The sequence below is a fragment of the Scyliorhinus torazame genome, chromosome 8 (genome assembly GCF_047496885.1).
Source record: "Scyliorhinus torazame isolate Kashiwa2021f chromosome 8, sScyTor2.1, whole genome shotgun sequence".
In the NCBI taxonomy this organism is placed as follows: domain Eukaryota; kingdom Metazoa; phylum Chordata; class Chondrichthyes; order Carcharhiniformes; family Scyliorhinidae; genus Scyliorhinus; species Scyliorhinus torazame.
In genome coordinates, this window is record NC_092714.1 from 145797773 (window position 1) to 145814575 (window position 16803).

The window sequence follows — 16803 nt, forward strand, 5'->3', positions numbered from 1 at the left end:
TTTCCCTGGTAAGGGCCCGCTTTCAAGACATTGAGATCCTGCTGCAAGGTATGTCATTTATCCTGATGGTTCCGGGAGATAGGGACCACGCAAGGTCCTTGAGCCCAGTCCCTGCGAGAAGTGGGAGCCGATTGCCCAATTGAGTTTGAAGATTGACTGCCATGCTTTTGTAATCTTGATTTGGGGGCTGGGTGCATCAGGTCTAACCAAGCACAGAGAAGCCGATCTTCAAGACCTGGGGTTGGGCCTCTTGGCTCAGGCCCTATATTATCCTATCCCCGATGTTCATCGCGAGGGGTTGGCGGTGGCTGAGTGGGTCGAGTCATTCCCCTGGCCAGGGCCTAGGCTGCGGATAGCTTGAACGCCGGCCTAATGGGAGTTAAGGTGCTTCATTTGTTGGAATCCTTGAGACATCCTGAGGAGTGTTCATTGATTTTGTCTTGGCGTCGGCCTTCTTGAGCAACTTAGATGGAGTCATTATCCTGCAACTCTTCGAGAATCCTGGACCTTACTCTCTTGTGATTATCTTGTTGATTGTTTATTAGTCTATTATCTCCTGCAAGGACGTGCGGGATATGAGGACGAGGGCGAATGTTGACTGTTATCCTGTTCAAGAAAAAAATCATATTGAGTCGATTATGTGAAATGTGGCCTGTGCACAGTTTTATTCCTTTTTGTCACTATGTGTTATAATCCTTGTGGATATGGGAGTGGAGTGCCTTATTGACACTCCTTATCTTGTTTACAATAAGTTTGCCACAAAGAGAAAAGGAATGAAGGTGACCACACTCTGGCTTCTTACGAACACAATGAGAGATTTTATTAGGGATCATAGAGGTTACAACAGTGCAGAAGGAGGTCATTCGGCCCATCGAGTCTTCACCGGTTCTAGGAAGGAGCACCCTACTTAAGCCCACACCTCCACTCTACCCTTTAACCCAGTAACCCAACCGTACTTTCTTGACACTGAGGGGCAATTTAACATGGCCAATCCACCTAACCTGCACATCTTTGGACTGTGGGAGGAAACTGGAGCACTCAGAGGAAACCTACGCAGACATGGAGAGAAAGGGCAAACTCTACATGGACATTCACCAGAGGCTGGAATTGAACCTGGGACCTTGGAGTTGTGAGGCAGCAGTGCTAACCACTGTGCCACCATGCCGGCATATGGGATTTGCTGATACAATCTAAGATGGATAAATGAAGCCTGCGCAAAAACTCTCTGCTGACGTTGCTACACATCACTTGACGCTTTATTCTCTGAGACATAACACCCCTCCCTTTCTGCCACTTTAATACAACAACAATGACTTGACATTTATACAAAAGGCCCACTTATGCATTCTCTCTACATATATATACAACTTAATGAGACAGTTTCTCAGATGGATGTCGATTCCTTTTGGGTTGTATTCAACGTTCTGGAACCTGGGGCGTCATTCTCCGACCCCCCGCCGGGTCGGAGAATGGCCGTTGGCCGCCGTGAATCCCGCCCCCACCCCCGCCGAAGTCTCCGGTACCGGAGATTGGGCGGGGGCGGGAATCGGGCCGCGCCGGTTGGCGGGACCCCCCGTTCAATTCTCCAGCCCGGATGGGCCGAAGTCCCGCCCAGAAATTGCCTGTCCCGCCGGCGTAAATCAAAGCTGGTATTTACCGGCAGGACCAGGCGGCATGGGCGGGCTCCGGGGTCCTGGGAGGGGCGTGGGGCGATCTGACCCCGGGGGTGCCCCCACGGTGGCCTGGCCTGCGATCGGGGCCCACCGATCCGCGGGCGGGCCTGTGCCATGGGGGCACTCTTTCCTTTCCGCCTCCGCTACGGCCTCCACCATGGCGGAGGCGGAAGAGACTCTCCCCACTGCGCATGCGCGGGAAACTTTCAGCGGCCGCTGATGCTCCCGCGCATGCGCCGGGAAACTGTCAGCGGCCGCTGATGTTCCCGCGCATGCGTCGCATTTCCGCGCCAGCTGGCGGGGCAACAAACGCCATTTCCGCCAGCTGGCGGGGCGGAAATCCCTCCGGCGTCGGCCTAGCCCCTCAATGTTGGGGCTAGGCCGCCAAAGATGCGGAGCATTCCGCACCTTTGGGCCGGCGCGATGCCCGTCTGATTGGCGCCGTTTTTGGCGCCAGTCGGCGGACATCGCGCCGTTGGGGGAGAATTTCGCCCCTGGTTACTCATGACCTTCGAAGTGTTCTCTGATCCTTCAGTAGGAAGAGGCATACAAATTGGCCAGGAAAAACAACAGACCTGAGAATTGGGAGCAGTTTAAAATTCAGCATCCAGGGTCACTTCCTGAAGTGCTCTGGGATTTAGATTATCAGGCCGTGGGGTTTTATCAGCCTCCAATCCCATCAAATTCCCCAACACCATTTCTCCATTAATACTGATTTCCTGCAGTTCCTCCCTCTCATTAAAACCCTGTGTTCCCCAACATTTCTGGTACATTATTTGTGCCCTCCTTTGTGAAGACAGAACCAAATTATGTATTCAGTTGGTCAGCCATTTCTTTGTTCTCCATTATAAATTGCCCTGTTTCTGATTGTACAGGACGTACATTTGTCTTCACCAATCTTTTTCTCTTCACATACCTATAGAAACTTTTACAATCAGTTTTTATGTTCCCCGCAAGCATACTCTCACACACTATTTCCCCGACTTAACAATCCCTTTGTCCTCCTTTGCTGAATTCTAACCTGCTCCCAATTCTCAGTTTGTTGTTTATCCTGGCCAATTTGTTTGGATCTAATACTATTTCGAATTTAACTTGGTAAGCCATGGTTTTGCCACCTTTCCAGTTTTATTTTTGCGCCAGATAGGAATAAACAATTGTTGCAGTTCATCCATGTGCTCTTTGAATGTTTGCAATTGCTTATTCACCGTAATCAACTACATCACTATCCATCTTGATAAAGAATTCTTATCATATTATGGTCGCTCTTAGGGCCTTGCAACTTTAGATTGACAATTATTCCTTTCTCAATGCACAATACTCAGTCTAGGCCTGTTGTCTAGTTAGTTCCTCAATGTATTAGTCCAGAAAACCATCCCGTATACACTCCAGGAATTTCTTCTCTACAATATTGTTACCAATTTGATTTGCTCAATCTATATACAGATTAAATTCGCCCATAATTACACATGTGTCTCTAATTTCCTGTTTAATGCCATTCCCAACATCAACATTACAGTTTGGGGGTCAATATACAACCCCACTAACAATTTTTGTCACTTAGTGTTTTTCAGCTATACCCTTACACATTCCATATTTTCAAAGCTAATATCCTTCCTCACTTCTGTGTTAACATCCTCTTTAACCAGCAATGCAACTCCTTTTTGACTGACCCTCCTAAATACTGAATGCCCCTGAATGTTGTTCCCATTCCTGTTCACCCTGCAGCCATGTCTCCATAATGCCACCGATATCATATCCGTTTACATCTATTTTCACACTTAATTCATCCACTTTATTGTGAATGCTTCATACATTAAGGCACAAAGCTTGGGCGTCATTCTCCGACCCCCCGCCGGGTCGGAGAATGGCCGTAGGCCGCCGTGAATCCCGCCCCCGCCCCCGCCAAAGTCTCCGGTACCGGAGATTGGGCAGGGGCGGGAATCGGGCCGCGCCAGTTGGCGGGACCCCCCGCTGGATTCTCCGGCCTGGATGGGCCGAAGTCCCGCCCAGAAATTGCCTGTCCCGCCGGCGTAAATCAAACCTGGTATTTACCGGCGGGACCAGGCGGCGTGGGCGGGCTCCGGGGTCCTGGGGGGAGCGCGGGGCGATCTGACCCCGGGGGGTACCCCCACGGTGGCCTGGCCCGCGATCGGGGCCCACCGATCCGCGGGCGGGCCTGTGCCGTGGGGGCACTCTTTCCCTTCCGCCTCCGCTACGGCCTGCACCATGGCGGAGGCGGAAGTGACTCTCCCCACTACGCATGCGCCGGGAAACTGACAGCGGCCGCTGACGCTCCCGCGCATGTGCCGCATTTCCGCGCCAGCTGGCGGGGCAACAAGCGCCATTTCCGCCAGCTGGCGGGGCGGAAATCCCTCCGGCGTCGGCCTAGCCCCTCAATGTTGGGGCTAGACCGCCTAAGATGTGGAGCATTCCGCACCTTTGGGCCGGCGCGATGCCCGTCTGATTGGCGCCGTGTTTGGCGCCAGTCGGCGGACATCGCGCCGTTGGGGGAGAATTTCGCCCCTGGTCATTTTAGCATTTCTTGTCCCATTCCCATTATTTTTCACTGTTTGATTCCAGCCCTTGATTTATCCATCTGTCCCTGATTCCCTTTTCTGTCTTTATTTTTTGTATTTGATTCCCCCACGTTTGACTCCTTGCATAGATTCCCATCCCCCTGCCATTTTAGTTTAAACTCTTGCCTACCACTCTAGCAAATACTCCCCCTAGGACATCAGTCCCAGTGTTGCCCAGATGTAATCCGTCCAGTTTGTACTGGTCTCACTTCCCCCAGAAACCAGTCCCAACGGGTGGGAAGACGGTGGCGTAGTGGTATTGTCACTGGACTAGTAAACCAGAGATCCAGAGCAATGCTCTGGAGACCCAGGTTCAAATCTTGCCAGGACAGATGATGGAATTTGAATTCAATAAAAATCTGGGGCGAGATTCTCCAACCCCCCCCGCCCTCCCCCCACTGGGTAGGAGAATCACCGGGGGCTGGTGCGAATTCCGCCCCCGCCGGTTGCCGAATTCTCCGGTACCGGATATTCGGCGGGGGCAGGAATCGCGCCACGCCGGTTGGCGGGCCCCACCCCCCCCCGCGATTCTCCGGCCCGGATTGGCCGATGTCCCGCTGCTAGGATGCCTGTCCTGCCGGCGTGGATTAAACCACCTCTCTTACCGGCGGGACAAGGCGGCGCGGGCGGGCTCCGGGGTCCTGGGGGTGCGCGGGGCGATCTGGCCCGCGATCGGGGCCCACCGATCCGCGGGCGGGCCTGTGCCGTGGGGGCACTCTTTTCCTTCCGCCTTCGCCACGGTCTCCACCATGGTGGAGGCGGAAGAGACTCCATCCACTGCGCATGCGCGGGGTGCCGTGAGCGGCCGCTAACGCTCCCGCGCATGCGCCGCCTGGCAATGTCATTTCCGCGCCAGCTGGCGGGGCACTTCCGCCAGCTGGCGGGGCGGAAATCTGTCGGCCGTGGGCCTAGCCCCTCAACGTTAGGGCTCGGCCCCCCAAGATGCGGAGGATTCCGCACCTTTGGGGTGGCGCGATGCCCGACTGATTTGCACCGTTTTTGGCGCCCGTCGGCGGACATCGCCCCGATACCGGAGAATTTTGCCCCTGGAATTAAAGTCTAATGATGACCATGACACAATTTTCGACTGTTGTAAAAACCCATCTGGTTCTAACGTCCTTACCTGGTCTGGCCTACATGTGACTCCAGACACACAGCAATGTGATTGACTCTTAACTGCCCCCTCAAGGGCAATTAGGTAATAAATGCTGGCACAGCCAGCGACGCCCACATCCCATTAATGAATAGAAAATGTCCATGGATTCAGAATCCCTTCCCCTTGCACCATCTCTTCAGCCACATATTCATCCGATATATCCTACTACACGGTAGCACAGTGGTTAGCACTGTTGCTTCACAGCTCCAGGGTCTCAGGTTCGATTCCCAGCTTGGGTCACTGTGCGGAGTCTGCACATTATCCCCGTGTCTGCGTGGGTTTCCTCAGGGTGCTCCGGTTTCCTCTCACAAGTCCCAAAAGAAGTGCTGTTAGGTAATTTGGACATTCTGAATTCTCCCTCCGTGTACCCAAACAGGGGGTGGAATTGGGCGACTTGGGACTTTTCACAGCAATGTCATTGCAGTGTTAATGTAAGCTTACTTGTGACAATTAAGATTATTATAAGATATATTCACTGACCTTGACAACATTGCAACATCATTAAACTAGGTCTAGGAACCACCGGCATTGACCTCCATTGCTAACTTGTCCTTTTCCCTTTTGACCATGGGCCTGAAGAACCTTTGTCGGCACAGGACAGCTCTCTCCTTTCCATCATCGTCATCCAGGCCTCAAGTGCAGTGTCAGAAAGCCGTAGAAATAATAATAATCTTTATTGTCACAAGTAGGCTACATTACCACTGCAATAAAGTTATTGTGAAAATTCCCTAGTCACCACATTCCGGCGCCTGTTCGGGTACAGAGAGAGAATTCAGAATGTCCAAATTACCTAACAGCACGTCTTTTGGGACCTTGATGCCTGTAGATTGACCTCCCCTCCCCCACCCGAATATTGGCATGTACAGAATTGGAAGACTTCTCGATCCCCATTCCCACAGCCTGTTTAGTTTTGCCACATGCGCGACTCCTGCAATCCAGATTCTACCCCTTCAATGGCAAGCAACTTTTCGAACTGTCATTCTTCTTTGCTCACGATTGTAGTCAATGTGTTTTTTAAAACCTTCAGCATTGGCGGTTGGCCTTGCCCGACGTGTGTATGTGAGTCCAGTCCCGAGAATCTTTCTTCGCTCTCAAAGTTGTCTTCACCGATGTAGTCGACAATTTTATTTTCTCTTTTGTCCCTGAGTTTGCTGCAAAGAGAAAACGTACCCGCGCTCTGGATTCTTACAAACACAATGAGAGGATTTATTTAGAATGTTACTCATACAATCTAAGATGGAGAACTGAAGGCCATGCAAACACTCTCTGCTGACGTCACTACAGATCGCGTGATGCTTCACCAGCAGGGATGTATTCTCTGATACATAACAGAAGGTGAGTGGAGCTAGGGCAGGGTGATGGGTGGATGGTGGTGCTGGAGTTGGATGATGGGGTTAGTTAAGTCCTCATTGAGATTGAGGATAGCCCCTCCCAGTTAGAGCTAACCGTATTGTATTTTATCATTTTGTTTTGTTATTTTGAAATTAAGAATCCATGCCTATCCATGCCGATGCAGATAATGTATCCTGGGAGAACTGGGTTCCTTCTGACTCTTCCTTGAGATTGGAGTTTTTTGGGGATCGTTTTTTTGGAGATATTAGAATAGGAGGATATGAGTGGTGGCGCACACTGAGGTGGGGCTGGTTAATCTTTGGCTGGTCTGTTGAACAGAGAGATTGTTCTTAGTATCCTTCCTGTGATAATGGACAGTGCTGGGTGATATTTTTAGATCAGTCCAGTGCGTTCTTCCCTTCGGGTTTTTTTTTCTCCTTTTTTCTTCTTCTTCCTTTCTTCATCCGGGTGAGCAGGGTACTGTTACTAATCCTGGTCCGAACCAGTGGTTCAGGGGAGGTTCCCTGGTTCTACCGAGGGAGAGGGACCTTTCTTGCTCAGGCCAATAAAAACAAGAGTCACATTTGATAGCGAGGTCGTTTTCGGCTCTGCAGGCGCAGAGAAAGACCCCGCTATACACGCCCAAAACGGGACTCTGTCTTTTGTGCGTTTAACCACGCCCCGTACCTTTAAAAAAAAACATCCTTGTACCAATGCTCATCTAATTCTGGTCTCATGAGTATTCCTGATTTTAGTCTCTCCATCAGTGGGGGCCATATCTTTTGGTGCCAAGACCCTAAGCTCTGGAATTCCCACTCTAAATCTTTCCATCATTACCTCTCTCTCTTCCCTTGAAACATTCCTTAAAACCTATCTCTTTGACCAAGCTTTTGGTAATTTGTCCGAATATTTCCTTATTTGGCTTAGTTTAAATTTTATTTGATAATGTTCTTGTTTCCTTGAGTTCTTTTTATCCCTTCCTGGGATGTAGGTGTCACTGGCTCGGCCAACATTTGTTTCCCATCCCTAACTGCCCTTGAGTATATGATGGTGAGCTGCCTTCTTGAACCCCTGCTGTCCATGTAGTTTAGGTTCACTGACTGCGCTGTTAGAGAGGGAGTTCCAGAATTTTGACCCAGCGCCAGTGAAAGATGCGATATATTCCCGAGTCAGGATGGTGTGTAGATGAGAGGGGAACTTCCAGGTGGTGGTGTTCTCATGCTTCTGTTGCTCTTGTCCTTCTAGATGGTGTGGTCACGAATTTGGAAGGTGCTGTTGAAGGAGCATTGGTGAGTTGCTGCAGTGCATCTTATATGTGGTACACATGGCTGTCACTGTGCGTTGGTGGTGGAGGGAGTGAATGTTGGAGGTGGTGGAGTGTGTGCTGATCACGTGGGCTGCTTTGTCCTGGATGGTGTCGAACCTCTTGAGTGTTTTTGGAACTGCACTCATCCAGGCAAGTGGAGAGTATTCCATCACACTCCTGATTTGTGCCTTCTGGATGGTGGACAGGCTTTGGGGAGTCAGGAGTGAGTTAGGCATCATAGAATTTCCAGCCTCTGGATTGCATTTATAGGCACTGTATTTATGTGGCCAGTCCAGTTCAGTTTCTGGTCAATGGTAACCCCCAGGATGTTGATAGTGGGGGATTTCAGTGATAGCAATATCATTGAATGTCAAGGGGCGATGGATAGATCCTCTCCTGTTGCAGGTGGTCATTCCCTAACATGTGTGACATGAATGTTACCTGCCACGTAAATAGCCCAGTCTGAATATTCTCCAGGTCTCGTTGCATGAACTGCTTCAGCATCAGAGGAGTCACACGTGGCACTGAACACTGTGCAATCATCAGTGAACATCCCCACTTATGATGGAAGAAAGGTCATTGATAAAACAGCAGAAGATGGTGGAGCCTCGGACACTACCCTGAGGAACTCCTGCAGTGATGTCCTATAACTGAGATGATTTACCTCCAATCACCACAGTCACCTTCCTTTGTGCCAGCTATGACTCTAATCAGTGGATGGTTTTCTCCCTGATTTCCATTGACTCCAGTTCTGGAGGTCCTTGATGCCATACTCAATCAAATACTGTATTGGTGTTAAGGGCAGTCACTCTCACCTCACCTCTGGCATTCAGTTCTTTTGTCCATGTTTGGACTAAGGCTGTAATGAGGTCAGGAGCTGAGTGACCCTGTCGGAACTGAAACTGAGCGTCAGCGAGCAGGTTATTGCCAAGCCTGTGCCGTTTAATAGCACTGTTTATATCCTCCATCTTTTCTGGTCAGGGGTAGACTGATAGGGCAGTAATTGGCTAGATTGGATTTGTCTGACTGAGGTTGTACCTGGGCAATTTTCCGCATTGTTGGGAAATACCATTTTTCTTGTGAAGCACCCTTGTACATTTTATTACATGAAGGCGTCATATAAATAAAAGTTGTTGTTTTTGTTATCATCAAGAAATTTCAATATCCCACTTCCTATCATCATAGAATTCCTACAGTGTAGAAGGAGACCATTCAGCCCAACGAGTCTGCACCGACCCTTCGAAAGAGCACCCCACCTAGGCCCAATCCCCTGCACCATTCCTGCAACCCCACCCAAAGGGGCAATTTAGCATGGCCAATCCACCTAATCTGCACATCTTTGGAGTGTGGGAAGAAACCGGAGCACCCGGAGGAACGGTAAGAATGTGCAAACTCCTCAGTCACCCAAGGTCAGAATCTAAGCTGGATCCTGGCGCTGTGAGGTAGCAGTGCTAACCACTGTGCCACCGTGCTGCCCTATGATCAAGTCGAAATCATGAAATATATTCAATTCCTATATCAGTATTGATCCCTGGCTAGTTCACTACCAACTTTTCCTCTGTTTGCCCTTTGCCATCCAACTGGCTCACTTCTTCCAAAGAAAAATCTCTTCTTGGCATTGTTCAGTGGAATTTACCTTTTACAAATCCATGCTGATTTTCCCTGTACTGAAAGTCTACTTAGTTGATTTTAAATAGTTTTCTCACAACTGGAGTTACACTAACTGGTCTACCCTAATTGTCCTTTACTACCTTCCTGAACAGAGATATTCTGCCAGTCCCTTGTACAACTTTCAAATAGTGATTGGAAAATTGTGGCCACAGCCTCTGTTACCTCATCTCTGACTTCCTTTAACAGAAACGTCAATGCCCACAGACGTAGCCAGTTTAAGCTGGGCAAATTGTTTCAGAAACAATTCCACTACTCTTTCACTCACAATTGTTTCTAATCCTCCTCGCGTCCACTTGCATTCTCACTTCCACTCTCACTTGTAAACTCTGGTGCAAATGGTTGAATTTTCGCCACAGATGTGAGAAACAGATTTATTTGGAGGGTCAGAAACCTGTGGGAAACTGATTTGAAGTTCATATTTTCATGTGGGTAAACCTTTAAATTGTTACAGAGGCAGCCAGGCTTCCTGTCCATTTGGAGCATGCGGAGGTGGGATCAGAAGTGGGTCAAATGGAGGGTGGGACTGATTTAGACACCCCATTGCAGCAACATCACCGATGCTGCTGGTTGTCCTTAGGGAGAAATCTGCTGATTGTGCCAAAACTAGAGGAAAGTGAGATGTTACAGGTGAGCTGGCGACCTGGAATACATGGCAGGGAAACCCCTCACTCTATTGATGCCGACCTGCATCTTATATTGGAGACCATGAGCAAGACGTGAGAGGCAGGAGGAGGCCACCATGCATGTAGCAGGGGCACTTCTCTATTGAATGTCATCTCCCCCTACTTCCCATTCCTCCTCCTCTCCTGCATTCTCCTGCTCCTTCCCCAATGAGCTACCTCCCACTAGGGCTTCACCGTCTTCAAGGCCTCACTCCTCTGGAGGGAAGTGAAATGGAGAATGGAACTCTGGCAGTGCCACTCTGCCCATGCCATGGTGCCAGGCCGGCAGTGTCGAGGTGTCCAGGTGCCGGGGAGTGGCAGAGTACCATCCTGCCCACTCCCCGACCACACGAGGAACTCAATTCCCCAGGGAGATGCCCTGAGGTGCCACCATGACTGGTTCACAACTTTGTGAACCAGTAGCAAACGGTGCTTGGTTGAGGCCTCGCTGGGGATGCTAGTGAATCCTGGGCCCTGGGTGAATTGGGCGGGCAGATATTTTAAAATATGCACACCTGGATCTTGCTCAGCGAGAGTGAGACCCTGATCATGACACGCTGCAAGATTCCATTAAATCTCGCAAGACGTTTCGAGCATCGCAATTCCTAATGGAGGCTTCTCGCCAGATTCAATGGCCCCATCCAGACACCAGGTTGGGCGCGATGAGGCTGCTGAATTGCACCCCTTATTTTAGGAAGTTATTTTAGGTGGTGAATTTGTGGAACTCGCTGCCCCAAAGTGCAGTGGAGTCTGAGTCAGTAAATGGTTTCAAGAAGGAGATAGATATATTTCTGATTTTAAAACGGATTCAAGGGATATGGGTAAAGGTGGGGCAGTTGATTTGAGACCAGGAAGAGATCAGCCATGATCTGATTGAATGGTGGAGCGGACACGAAGGGCTGAATTGCCTACTTCTGCTCCTAATTCCTATGTTCCTACTTTGGCACCTCCCCTCTGATGCTGTGGCTGCTGGTCTCTGAGGGCTGGAGGACCCTCTAGCCTCGGGTTCTCCCCCCCCATATCATCCAATTATACGATGAGTATGCATCCTGACTGTTTATTGGCCAGAAGTTCAAAAATTGCATTCCGGCCTCATGCTCTGACCCTTTGGGGTCGGGACCCAGAACTGGGCCCAACACCGGGGCCTCGACCCCCCGATCAATAATCCAGCTCAGTAAGTCTGGAACACACCGTAATGCAATCCAAAGTATGGAAACACTGATTTAGATTAAGATGTTTATTCTAACATATGTCTCAAAAGTTTCCTGAACTGATTACATTGTCATCTAACATGTGGACAGTGCCACATGCTGGAGAGGGAGCTTTGAATTGGTCGCAGTTTTGTGTCAAGGACATGTTTCAGTCACAGGGACAGAACCTGGAATGACTTGGGTTTCAGATCAGTCTGAAAATGAGTCAGAAACTCTTCCAAATTTTGCAAAAGCGTCATCACGCGGCTCTCTCCTGATCTCAGCCTGGCTATTCAACACCACGTATCTCCAGAAAGGCAGGGTGGGGGCAGGGCAATTGGTGCTGCAAAGCCATTCAATATGATGCTGATGTATCTCCCACTGGTCACACCCAGACTGACACTGATAAAACTCTGGAGGAGATTTTCTTTGGTGCCCAGTACAAGGGGTGAGGAAATTTAATTTGTTTAACTAGCATGATGCCACAACTGAAATCAAAGAAAACTGCAGCAAATGAGGAAGAACATCCAAAACAAGCTGGGAAACAGCTATTTACAAACATTGGGAGCTGAATGCATTCTCAGCTTTCAGTCCTTTCAACGCACTGCATGAAAAGACAAAAATATTCTCATGGTTATTAACAGTTCCAGCCGACAGGAAACCCAGTGAAGTCTAATCAGAACCAGAGACCCAGGCTTCAGGAAGTTCTAAAAATAGACTGTGTATGACTCACAGCAATCCGCCCAATTTCACCTGTCCTCTTGCCTGGCTCCCACACAATCTTATTGCAGTTCTGGGCTCCGAGTTTGCGGTGCTCAATCTTCCCCCACCTTGTTGAATAAACAGGAATCACAAATGGGCAGTTCTGCACAATAAAGACTGAGTTGTACTGCGAGTAAGCCCTTAAAGGGCCGTCATGATTTGTATTGAAATCATGGATGACTAAAAATGCTACAGAACATCACATTGTGTGTTTGACAGGAAACAGAAGACTGGAGCTACAAATTAGAAGTTCTCTTGTTAATTATTTAAAGGATTAGGCAGAAATTGTTTTGAGTCCACAAAGGTTTAAAGCAGCAATGCGTACTGTGTTGAAGTTCAGCACTTGGGTACAGCAGTATTCTAATGAGAGTGACCCACAGTTCTTCCCTGTCCAGTTTTTTAACTTCTCAAAAAATGGTTCGCCAGAAAAATATTCATCGCAACAGTTTCCCTTTAAAGGATGTGTGAATTCGGCACAGTCTAATTTCCCTGCAAGGCATTTTATTTTTGCTGAATGCTCTGAATTCATAATTCTACATGACGAGTTGAGACCATAAACACTGGGTATGAGTGAATGGTTTCCATTGTGAATTTATAGCCCTAACTATCTTATTATTAGCAGGACTTTATTTTCTTTATGTCTCATCTGTGAGCTAACATGAGGACATGAAAAAAGAGCTGACGTTTAATTGGTGGAAAATGGGCCGAGTGCCAGCAGTGACCCCTCCCTGCTCAACTCCCAGAGGAAGTACATTGAACACACAGCAAACTTACCAATAACATAGCCTGTGTCTGGGGCACAGAATGCAAGCTCTACCTCATGATTAGGCTAAAAATACCAGCCTTTAGTCTGTCACTTCTTTCTGGTTGTTCCTTCCTCCCATCGGATAAACATGTACAGCCCACATCAAAGTAGCAAGTCTTCTTATTATCCCTGGTGTAGCATTTTCATTGGGCCCAGTAGAACTGTCAGTGTCTGTGGCTCTTTGCCTTCTTCATTCGTGGCTCAACAATTACTATTTAAACCACGAGATCATGCAGTGTGTATAATGCCTTTCATAACTTCAGGATGGTCCACAGTGTTTCCCAGCCAATTAGTTAAATATGAGGTGAAGGATTTGTCTTTACCTTGCAATCGCTGCTTGAATATGTAGCGCTCGAACTTCGGTGATATCACTGACTACATGATCAGAGACCAAATTGTTTTTGGAGTTCACTCTGATCCTCTGAGAGAGCAGTTACTGAAGATCAAGCATATGACCCTGCCAGTCGCGATTGAAACATGCACAGTGCATGAGCACGCTAAAAATCGCTATTCCCAGTACAAAACGGCAGAAAATGATAGACTAGCCTCCCACGAGGCAGAGAGTGTGCAGGCCATCTCCCGGATGCAGCGCCTCAATGTTGACGAAAGCGGCCATTTCGCGTGCTCTTCCCGGGGCCCGACGCATGCGCGATGCGAACGGGATAACGAAGCTGCCGAAACCCGCACTGCGCAGGTGCAGACATCTGAGAACCGCACTGCGCAAGTGCAACGACACACGGAGTGTCAGGACGTGTTCGATCTGTGGCACCGCCCATTTAAAGAAACACTGCCCTGCAAGAGGCAGGCACTGTTTAAACTGTGGGAAGCCAGACCACTATGCAGCCCTGTGCAAATCTGCACCACCAGTCAGGAGCCAGCGCTCCAAATTCCGACGACGGCGCATCCGGAGTGTGCAACGGCGCCTACAGGATTCTGATCCCGGCAGTGCAACGGATTCAGATGCTGAATGCCTGGACAACGCCTACCTTGTGGGCATTATTACAAAGTGTGAATATGCCACACCAGACACATCACAAGTCCAATCCATCCTAGCTGTCGATTCCGAGGACGAATGGTGAGCAGTGATGAAGGTCAACCACTGCCCCATCCAGTTAAAGCTGGACACAGGTGCCTCTGCCAACCTCCTCTCACAGGCGGACTTTAAAAGAAGCAAGAAGCCCCCCACGGTCCTTCCAGCTGCCTGCAAGCTCCTGGATTACAACGGGAATGCCATCACGGCACTGGGATCCTGCCATCTGAAAGTATCCAACCGACACACACAAGCACGGTTACGCTTTGAAATTGTGAAGCCGGACAGGGCATCCCTACTAGGTGCGCACTCCTGCAAGCAGCTGAACCTCATTCAAAGGATTTACACCATGACATCCTCCCATGTGGATCTTCAGGCCGGCACCGACAACATCCTCACCCAGTATCCAGATGTGTTCGACGGTATTGGCACGCTGCCGTATTAATAAAAGATTCTGCTACGGCCTGATGCCAAGCCAGTGGTCCACACACCACGACGAGTCCCTGCTCCACTGAGAGAGCGGCTGAAGGCACAGCTCAATGATCTTCAGCAAAAAGGCATCATATCCAAGGTCAGTTCGAAGGTGTGCGTAAAGAAGCATTGATCCCAAGGATCTCAATAAGAACATCATGCGGGAACACTACCCCATCCCGAAGCGGGAGGAACTCACCAGTGAGATGGCACACGCGCACTTCTTCACCAAATTGGATGCATCACAGGGATTTTGGCAAATCCAGCTGGAAGAATCCAGCAGAAGGCTCTGCACCTGCAACACACCTTTTGGCAGATTCTGCTACAATTGCATACCATTTGGCATCATCTCGGCATCAGAGAAATTCCATCGCATCATGGAGCAGATGATGGAAGGCATTGAAGGGGAATGTGTGTATGTGGACGACATCATCATATGGTCCACGACACCTGAAGAACATGTGTCCCGTCTCCAGAAGGTATTCCGCCATGTACATGCCAACGGCCTAAAGTTAAACAGGTCCAAATGTTGTTTTGGCACATCGACGCTCAAGCTCCTAGGCGACCAGATCTCCCAGCATGGTGTGTGCCTGGACACAGACAAAATCAAGGCCATCGAGGCGATTAAGGTCCCTGAGGACAAAAAGGCGGTGCTGCGCTTCTTGGGTATGGTCAATTTTCTGGGCAAGTTCATTCCAGACATGGCCACACACACCACGGCCCTACGCAACCTGGTGAAAAGGTCAACTGCCTTTGAGTGGAAGGCGGCAAACCAGACAGAGTAGCTGGAGCTGAAAGCGAAGCTCACTACTGCACCAGTCCTGGCATTCTTCGACCCGGACCGGGAGACAAAGATATCCACAGATGCGAGTCAGGATGGCATTGGTGCGGTGTTGTTTCAATGAGATGACACATAATCCTGGGCACCAGTAGCCTACGCATCAAGGGCGATGACGCCCACTGAAGCCAGATATGCACAGATTGAGAAGGAGTGCTTGGGTCTTCTCACCGGCATCCTCAATTTTCATGATTATGTCTACGGCCTGCCGACATTCACTGTCGAGTCGGATCATAGGCCTCTGGTCCACACCATCCACAAGCACCTGAACGACATAGAACAAAGAACATTACAGCACAGTACAGGCCCTTCGGCCCTCGATGTTGCGCCGACCTGTGAAACCACTCTAAGGCCCATCTACACTATTCCCTTATCGTCCATATGTCTATCCAATGACCATTTGAATGCCCTTAATGTTGGCGAGTCCACTACTGTTGCAGGCAGGGCATTCCACACCCTTACTACTCTCTGAGTAAAGAACCTACCTCTGACATCTGTCCTATATCCATCTCCCCTCAATTTAAAGCTATGTCCCCTCGTGCTAGACATGACCATCCGAGGAAAAAGGCTCTCACTGTCCACTCTATCTAATCCTCTGATCATCTTGTATGCCTCAATTAAGTCACCTCTTAACCTTCTTCTCTCTAACGAAAACAGCCTCAAGTCCCTCAGCCTTTCCTCATAAGATCTTCCCTCCATACCAGGCAACATTCTGGTAAATCTCCTCTGAACCCTTTCCAATGTTTCCACATCCTTCCTATAATGCGGCGACCAGAATTGCATGCAATACTCCAAATGCGGCCGCACCAGAGTTTTGTACAGCTGCAACATGGCCTCATGGCTCCAAAACTCAATCTCTGACGCCTTGGTTGCAGAGAATCCTGCTTAAACTTAGGAGGTATGACTTCAACTTGGTGTACACACCTGGCAAGGAGGTCATCATCGCTGATGCGTTGTCCCGCTCCGTCACCTCGCCCAGTGAGCCGCTGGAGATCATCCAGCACATCGAATCGCAGGTGCAGCTGTGTGCTAGCACTCTCCCGGCAACAGATGAGAAGGTAGTTCTCATCCGTGATGAGACAGCCAAGGCCCCCTCTTGCAGTGCGTCATCCACAACCTCCCAATGGCTGGCAGAATGGGCAGTGCCCACAATTTTACAATGTGAAGGATGACCTGACGGTGATTGATGGTATCCTCCTCAAGCTGGACAGGATTGTCATTCCGTTCAGTCTCCAGAGCTTGGTGCTGCGCCAGATTCATGAGGGACACCTGGGTGTTGAGAAGTGCAGACGCAGAGCCCGGCAAGCTGTCTACTGGCCCGGCATCAGCCA

At 49.5% G+C, this 16803-nt stretch overlaps 1 protein-coding gene across 1 annotated transcript in view; it reads right to left on the minus strand.

The window, feature by feature from the left end:
* Positions 1-464: 464 nt before the first annotated feature.
* lacc1 (laccase (multicopper oxidoreductase) domain containing 1) overlaps positions 465-16803 on the minus strand; it is a 70897-nt gene continuing 54558 nt past the window's right edge. Inside the window, exon 6 of the mRNA XM_072515534.1 lies at positions 465-606. Within this exon, the coding sequence (XP_072371635.1) occupies positions 465-606 (142 nt within the window). The remainder of the gene's footprint in view (positions 607-16803) is intronic.